Here is a 9,026-nt window from a genome sequence, read left to right as displayed (position 1 = left end):
ATGTATTGAATGGTCTTCATTGGCATGCATGGAGTTTGCTTGGTTTTCACGTGTTGTCATGCAAGGTCTGATTGTGATTTTTATCATTTCATCTATAACACTTTTAAATTCAAGAGTCTATTCATTCTGCTGAGCTTGTACGTCAACATATCCATCTCTGTGACGACTTAACAAATTACCAAACACCTGCTTGCATGTTGAATTAACTGATACTGTATCGTTGGCCTAACTACCCTCTGATACCACACATAGAAGTATTTCCTGGATTGCAACTCCATGATGGCAGAAACATGCCAGAAGTGAAATGTAAAAACTCACTGTTGAAAAAGACATATGTTTAACTAAACCTTTTATGTTGCAATAATGCTACAGTAAAGTTTTGTTGACCAGTATGTAATATTAAGTTGGCCGGAACAGCCACTGTGGGGGTAAAGATGACTTTGAGCCACCCACTACAATATATTCAGCTATGTATTCTGAACAGCAGAAAAGTCAACCAAGTTGACCCTGAAAAGAATAACTGAGTCAACAAACTAACAGAATTTGAGTGTGTATAGCTATTTAAAATGGAGAAAAGTTAGGCAAGCTTAATATTTTAGTTGGGAGAAAATTTAGCTGGCTAGATGACAATGCCGAAATACTAAGTTTACGCAAACAACTTAAAAAAAAGTTGAGCGGAACTCAAAAAAGCTAGTTAATAAACTTTTTTAAAAGTTGGGAGTACAATAGTAAGTGAGTTAGGATTGTTTCATCAAATGACCATTTCAGGCATACCAATAATAATACAAAAAAAGGATGTCTCTGGTTGATGTTTTTAAACCATTTGTAGTTCAACACGAGTGACATTCTTCTAACAGCATTATAGCATGCAAGTATTACACCCACAGCAACACACCCTGTCTTACTAGCAGCACAGGTAAAGATGAAATATAGAGAAACAGGTTCAGCACACCTGGACATCACGCAGAGGTTTATATTCCTTTGAGGCTGGATTGGACACATTATATGCACATTGGTAATCACGGCAATTATTTTCATTGTGTTGCTCCCAGTCAGTCAGCACATACAGTGGGATCCAAAAGTCTGAGACCTCTGTCCTATTCACAATTAAAAATGCTATTGTCAGATCAGTTGTGATATACAGTGTGTCACTTGCTGTGCAGTTAATCCTGTAAACCTTCTAGAACTGAACTAACCAGTTTCAGACTGAAGTTACTTTGAAATCAAGGCAGAGTGAAGTCAGTCAGTACTACTTCAGTATCTGTAAACCCTTGAAAACTACTTGTTCAACTTGCTATGTGTACTTGTACATACTGTATATGATTGCTAAATTTAGTGCAGGGCTGGTTGATGCTGCATTGTGCTGTAGGTAAAACAGAACCACAACCAAATTTTTTGCCACATTGCCCTGCATTCTCTGGCTAGACCCTTCTGTCGTGAGACCCCTACTGCCCAAATACAGCACTCTTTAACTGACAATAAATAGAAGGTCTGTGTCTTTTGCTGCACAGCTATTGTCAGTGTGACTCAAGGCAAAACATTCCCCATTACTCCCTCTGATAAATGCATGATAACAGTGGCAATGGATGAGTCTGAGCTGGGTGTGTGAGCAGCATCTCAGCCAGATTCTGAGGAAGTCTGGGTAGCAAGAGGGGGAATTTAACTTCTTCAGTCAACCTCCAGCCTTTAAAATAGGGGAGGGGGATACACATGCAAACTTTGGGAGTGTCTCAGCTGAACTCCCTGACTGAGTGGTGGGTGGGCTGTTGTGAAGCAGGGGTGTAAGCTGCAATTTATCCAACACTAGCAAGTTCCACAGAAAGGCTGTGACGCCGTCTGTCTGGAATGTAGGCGAAGCACTGGATAGAAACTAAGAGTCAGATTTCACTGTAGCCACCATATGAAATGCTCCATACACTCACACATCTCCAGTGCCAGGAAATCACTGCTGCCTTTAAACTGAAAAACTGCTCCATGAAGAATATTTAATATAAGGTATTGTAACATCCACTCTATCACGTGTTGTTTTTTTAATCTTTTCAGGGAATCAAAACTCAGTTCAGCTGTCCACAGCATAAAGGGAATTACCTCCTATAGACTTGCTGGGATGGTGGGCTAAACTTAATGTGCAACTGACCTGTAATGTAAGCACATAAAAGATTCTACCAAATGTGAGGTACTATGCTACTGAATAAAGAAAAAAAAATTTTTTTTAAACAGGAGTTTTTATTGAACCTATGTTTGTGAAGTGTATGTTTCTGTAGTCCCAGCAAATCCAACAGTGAGAATCCTTGTCTCCAGCTGATCACATAATGTTACTTTCAGGAGCTACTTTCAGTTCAACTTTCAATTATATCAAACCAATAATTCAGTTTTATTAAGTCAATAGTTTTGAATCATGATTCAAGGATTAATGAATCAGGATACATAAAGAAGCTGCAAAATGAGGTGTGTCCGATTTACAGATGTTATTACGATATGTCAGATACATATTTAATATTTTAACAGACTCTGTATTAGCAAGCATCCCATATTAAAGGACTCTGGTTGGGATCTGGGCTGAAAACTCTTGACTAAAGCATCCCTACATGCTACTCTGTATAGTTCTGTCTGAAAACACAAATGGTTTTATACAACTTTTTTCACATCTGCCACAGCATTAGTCCTAACCTTGACCGAGCCCCTGGGTTCAGTACTAGTACCCACTGTAAAAAAACAGGTAATCTGACACCCTGGAACCAAATACACCTCTATTATAAAGTACAATAGAAATCACAAAAATCGTGTCAGTCATCAATCATGTTTTATTACGTAAATGGGAAAGTAATTTAATCTTCAGAGAAATATCAGAAATGCCCCTATAACTTCTGAACCTCTCACTGGCCTGTGACAGATTGACAGCTGAGCAAGCAGGGACACGGACACAAAAAAGAATCAAACCTGTCCTGGTTCCTGTGGTTTACACACCAACCTCAAACAGCTTGACGCCTCTGACAGTTCATGTTTCAACCAGACAGTACTGAACATTAAAACCCTTTCCAGGGGAAGTTGTTGTAATCCAGGAATATTTGATAGATTTGTCCAAGATTTTTCAATGACAGCATTAAAAAAACAGTAGAACCATTGATGTGGCGGATGTATGCTTGTATGTCTTTGAGACATAGGCTGAGAAATAATTACATAACTACCAATTGTAATATACAGCTAGCAAAGCGTACTCTGAATGTATAAACGAACAAAAGATATGGTATCAAAGGACAGTATTATACTGACTAATATTGTGATAATGTATTAGTCATAACTATGTGTAGGATTGCAAAAGAAATACATTGTTGTCTGCTGAAGGATCCTCTGACTTTAACTGACCTCCTCCTCTCCACAGCTGTCCTTATGATGTATGTCAGAGCATTCTGAAGATTTTTTTTATTTCAAATACCACAAGTTTTTACATAGAGCAACATAATATGTTCTAAAGGAACTGATTCATGAAGGCTAGTGATGAAAGGATTTAGGCCTAATTTTCTCTCTTCATCATGATAACAAAGTCTTAAGATGAGAGGTATAGGATGGGAAGATAAAGGTAGTTTTACCAGCAGTTCCTGTGTGCCTGAATGTTTCATTATATTAGAAAGCAGAAAATAAAGGGCTTGTTTTAGGTGCTTTTAATGACGTAAAATGAGTGTGAAGAGAATTATGTGAATTGGTGAGTAAAGCTTTATTTAGTTGGTTACTTACCTATACTTATCAATCAAACTTCTAAATAGGTTAGTCAGAATTGGGATAAATTAAACTTTCCTCTAAGCCTCACTTAAAAGATGCCTCCACTTTCATAATAAGGTAAAGACTGGGCTTATCTTTAAGAAGGGACTGACTGGAGGTCCACGCCACTTTTCCCATCCCGCACCCAGCAGCTCAGTGTGGGGAGTGTCCTCACCTGAGGTGTCCCAGAGCCGGAGCTCCACTCTCTGCATGTCCAGGTCGAAGCTGGCCGTGTAGTTTTCAAACACCGTGGGCACGTAGCACTGCGGAGGACACACTATGGTCAGAGTTCGGCCGTTTGAATGACCGTGTCATCAAGAGGACGCATCTTACCTCGGGGAAGCAGTCTTTGGCGAATACATTCAACAGGGCGCTTTTTCCACACTGGCTGTCTCCTACAACCACTATTTTACACTGGACGTTGGCGTCTGACTCCATCCTGACTGCTGCTAAGTCTCCACGAGTTCCAGGTTTGATTTATTGACGAAAGACAAGAAAGAGTCCAGACTGCTTATAGTTCCTGAATCCGGTCCAGCAGCAAAGTCCCGTTTCAGCCTCAGGGAAAGTTGTCTAAAACCGACCACAAACAAAGATTAGTCCACTGCTCCGGTAATGGGACTCTGACTGGTCTGAAATGTCCTCTGTGGACGCTTGCTCCGGGAGAATCACGGTCCTCAGCACCGACTCCTATTTCGAACAGTGGAGGGCGGGGCTCCACCGTGGGAATCCCGTCAGGAATTAGCCTATGACGGGAATTCTTTGGTTTGGCAGGGAAGGGCCTTTTTCGGGCATTAAGTAGAATTTGCTTTCATCATTCCCCCTAAAAAGGAAAGGATGACAGATGAATATGATTTCTTAGTAATGTCTTATTTCTTTCCTCACCACTAACATCATATGACTTGAGTTTGTCCTAATGAAGATAAAGCAGTCTGTGTGTTTTTCTAATGACCAGAAATAAAAATGATGGCCTTAAACATGGTAGGCTAGTAAGAGTGCTGTGGCTCAGAGTGTGTTCTGCCTGTTTTCTTTCACATTGGACAGACTGCAAAAGTCCAAAACCCTGCACAGATAACACTTACTGACTGTCAGTAGTGACCCTATTACAGTTTCAGGTTCTCTTCATGAGCCTCCAGAAGAGCTTCATGACAGCTACAGTGCTCTACTGGAGGGATGAACAGCATTCTTCCAATGCTTGCCGAAAATATCTCATTGGTGTTCAGTAGAGATCTTTGAAGGCTGTAGCATGTGCATGCCTGACAGTAAAACAGGACAAAATATGTCCCCTGTGCCCCTATTGGCAGGTCATGGAAATATAGGTCTTCAAATTTCCATTTTCTGGGGGACACAGTTTGCTGGCATGGAGAGCCACTACTAGCCTATGTGCAGATGACATCTCTTTGGTCTCAGGGTTTAATCTGCTCAGGGTCTCTGTCACAAGAAGTGGGTGAAAGAAGGCAAGAGGGCATTTAATCAAAGAAAAGCAAGCAAAGGAATGCTATCTGTGGGCACATAAACAATGACTATGTTACTTTTATTAATTTCATCACTCCTTCACTGCAGCATGCAATTCTGGCCAGCCAAACAACTGAGGCGGGAGAGAGGCTGAGAAAATGGAAAATGGATGAAATCTGACATTTGTGAGGACACCACGCCTGATTCACTCCATGTTGTCACAGCACATCTTCCTCACTCCACATCTCATCACTGAGGCTCCACTACATACAACAACAACATTCCATCTTGTTACAGACATTTAATGTTGTGTGTAAAAATGGATATATTACTGAATATGAATAGTGCATCAAGTCAGTAATGGACCAAGCTGAGTAAGTTTAGATCACCTGCTGTGACACTGAAATTAATATTCAAATAGATCCTTGTCAAGTGTTCCTGTCTGAGGTGTGAGTATGGTGATCTTTTGTAATAAGGTTGAGCTTAATTCAGCAGAACACAAGTGTAAGGGACAGAACTGGAAGGCATGAGGAGCCAGGTGGGTTTTGAAAATAAGGGCTTTATTTTCCACCAAAAAATTCATTCATTCATTATTTATTTATACTGCTTATCCTTAGGGGTCGCAGAGGGGCTGAGGCCAATTCCAGCCAACACTGGGTGTACCCTGGACAGATTGCCAGTCCATCACAGGGCCCCCCAAAAATCTGATCTACAAAAAACAAGTAGTAAAGTTGTAGGCCCATAAAAGAGGTCAAATGAACAGAACTAACCTTAGGCTATGATAACAAAGAAATTTAACAAACCAACTGACCTAACAGAACTCAACTGACCTACAAACAGGGAGAGGAGACATAAAGTGGATGATCAAACCAATTACATACAATAGAGTTAACATAAAAACATACTAACTACAAAACAGGGTAGCTAGTCTATAAACTGAAATAAGCATTGAACTAATCAAAGCCAAAAGCACTTAAACATAATCATAAATAAGGGTAATATTGAGATCTAACCCCCTGTACACAATGTTTAGCGAACATACTGACGACATATCAGCAACACTTAAAGAACTTAAAAAAGTCTGTCCATCAATCCATTCAAAATTCTTCCAAAACATGCAAAGGCTTGTTCATAATATAGTGGAACAACATCACACTACTGAATTTATGTTAGATAGTTAATAGTTGATAGTTATCCAGTTTTCTCTCCAAGTTCCTCTCAAACATCCAGCTTATTGCTCTGCAGGTCACACATCCCCTATAATAATAGAATAGGTACCCAGTAGTTAAATAATAAGCACAGAATATTATAAGGTCTTTGTAAGATCCTGAATTGTTACCCCCTTATTCCCTCACGTCTTGTTTTAGGGCTTGTTCCATAATTTGTCCTTTCAACTGGAGTGGAAAAGCCATTGCTGAATGGTTTGGCATAACCGAAAGTGACAGTCTCTCCTTCAAATGTACCTGATAGCTAGAGGGAGAGTGCTGACTAGTCTGACTTCTTGCGTCTAAGAGCCACTTATGAGGTAGATATGGCTTCCAAAGCTCTTGATAGAATGCTGAGAAAAGAGCAGTGAGAGTGACCCTGAGGGGACCACCAGTCCATCCATCCCCCCACTGTCCCTTCAGAGTCCATTGCTCTGTGTTGTGGTTGTTTGTTGCTGAAAACCCCTTTGATTATTTTATTATTATGTGACAGGAGTTTGTATCAACTGACTGACTTAAAGAGCATTATCCTAATGGACCATAGAGCCTCAAAAAAGACTTGCACACATAAAGAACAGGAAATCTGGGTCAACCAACAATACAGAATATCTCACAGTGAGCCACTAAAAGAACAGTGCAAAAAACAAGCCAGTTTGCATGATGCAAGATTTGCCAGTAAATTAATATACTGTAAGTGCCAGGTTATATTCACCAGACATTAACTGTGGGTGTGGTGGACTGTCAAACTGTTTAGTCGGTCCAATAGAATTCTGTGGTTTCCAGTGTTGTCGCTGTGGGTAGAAAGCATGGCCCAAACATGTCTGAGTTCAAACTGTAACCAGATGCTCCACCACCACAAAAATGCATGAGGAGTTACTAAGGTCTGCTCTATTGTAACGCAACTAGGCTCTGTGGCCCTCATTTATTCTGTGTCTAAAGATGTGCCAGGTTAAGTGGCTTCATCTGTCTTTAGTTTCAGAAAGAAGCTTAAAAGCTTATTCATACACAGATCACTGGATAAGACCTGTGATCATGATTATTATGGTATATACAGTATCAGGACTGTGGCTCAGGAGGTAGGTAGGTAGGTAGGAGGTAGAATCAGAAAGTTGGTGGTTTGATCCCTGGCTCCTCCAGTCCACGTGCTGAAGTATCTTTGGGCAAGATACTGAACCCCAATTTGCCATCAGATACATGACACTGGATTACACGTGGGATTCCAGGTAGAAACCTGAGTGTAGCACAAAAGTGACTCTTGTCTTTCTCCACTCACAAGAATGACCAGTGCTACAGCAGACTGCAGTCCAAACAGAATTGATTTATTCATCAATTAGGGTAGACTAGGAGAGCATAGCCAAAACAACAGACAAAACAGTCTTCAATATTATCAACTAACTTACCTATCTTCAACAAAACAAAAGAAAGCACAAGCATACCTACCTCCCTCACATAAACACAAGAAAAGGTGTCAACAAAAAGGCTTCTCACCTGTAGTATCTATGGTTTTTGTACCAATTAACTTTCAAATGTGCATTCATGTTTGCAATGAGGGATTTATAGTATAATATTATAAACAATACCCTGTCTATGTAATTGTTGAGGGACTGTTCTTGCTGACACAGTCTGATAACATCCTGCACTGACATTTGTGACCTGAGGAAGAGTTGCTCTTCTGTTTTTCCTTATGTATCACACTAATGCATGAGCATCACAGTCATAGTCAAGACAATAAACAAATTGATACTTATTCATTCATTTTGATGGATTAAACCCCTAACAACTGTGGAAGCCCCAGGTGATTCTATTCAGCCGAAAGCCAGAAACTCATGATACTGGAGGTTTATAATGTGGTTAAAATGAGATCAGTATAAGGCACTGTATAATTAAAACTTCAATATGTCTGATAACTGTGTTAATTTGCTCTTTGACCTGAATTTTTTTTTCCCTGACCAGTGCTCGTCTCAGCCTAATATGGCATACACTCAGTTGTCAGTCAGAGATTTAACCAGGATCCATTGGAATGATGGCACTGTACACAGCAAAATCACCAGTGTTAAATTAAGAGTGTTAAGAGTGTTAAATTTATCACTAGAAAAGTGTCTATATGTGTCCACTCTTTTCAGTGTTGAATTAATAATTTTAAAAGTGTTAATTTTTTTTACACTCACCCAGAGTTATTTCAACATTTGAAAAATGAACACTTGCAGTTTTGCTGTGTATGGGCAATTTAAAGTCACCAATTAACATGCATGTCTTTGGACTGTGGAAGGAAGCCAAAGTACCTGAAGAGAACCCATGCCAGGGCACAGGGAGAACATGCCAGCCAGCTTTGCTGTGAGGTGACAGTGCTAATCACTGCACCACCGTGCCACCTGTGTGGACATACCTGCAACAACCAAAATCCACACCATCCACAAACTTTCAGGAATTTAGTGTTAAAATAACATTGACCACCGTTAATGTCAGTTAACACTGAAAATTTAACAGTGACGATTTTTCTATGTACATTATCATGCTGAAAATGTATTTAATGTCACACCAGAGGGAAACATATAGTTGGTACAAGTGCCCCTCTGGTGGGCCCACATTCTCGGTACACCACAAATACCA

At 40.1% G+C, this 9,026-nt stretch overlaps 1 protein-coding gene across 1 annotated transcript; it reads right to left on the bottom strand.

Annotated features, from left to right (window-relative positions):
* Nucleotides 1–3,444: 3,444 nt before the first annotated feature.
* Nucleotides 3,445–4,742, bottom strand: LOC108895255 (rho-related GTP-binding protein RhoE). Its single transcript, XM_018693942.2, has 2 exons — nucleotides 4,093–4,742; nucleotides 3,445–4,022 (listed from the first exon to the last, which is right to left on the bottom strand). Exons 1-2 carry the CDS (start codon nucleotides 4,195–4,197, stop codon nucleotides 3,828–3,830), a joined length of 300 nt encoding a protein of 99 aa, XP_018549458.1. The 5' UTR covers nucleotides 4,198–4,742; the 3' UTR covers nucleotides 3,445–3,827.
* Between the last annotated feature and the right edge of the window lie 4,284 nt (nucleotides 4,743–9,026).

This window comes from Lates calcarifer, unplaced genomic scaffold (assembly GCF_001640805.2).
Source record: "Lates calcarifer isolate ASB-BC8 unplaced genomic scaffold, TLL_Latcal_v3 _unitig_3956_quiver_2481, whole genome shotgun sequence".
In the NCBI taxonomy this organism is placed as follows: domain Eukaryota; kingdom Metazoa; phylum Chordata; class Actinopteri; family Centropomidae; genus Lates; species Lates calcarifer.
Note: the sequence above shows the minus strand (reverse complement) of the source record. Positions and strands in the feature narration are given on the sequence as shown.

Coding starts and splice junctions, on each gene's coding strand:
- LOC108895255 (XM_018693942.2), bottom strand. CDS start 4,197: ATGGAGTCAGACGCCAACGTCCAGTGTAAAATAGTGGTTGTAGGAGAC. Junction 4,023..4,092: donor CCAAAGACTGCTTCCCCGAG/GTAAGATGCGTC, acceptor TGTCCTCCGCAG/TGCTACGTGCCCACGGTGTT.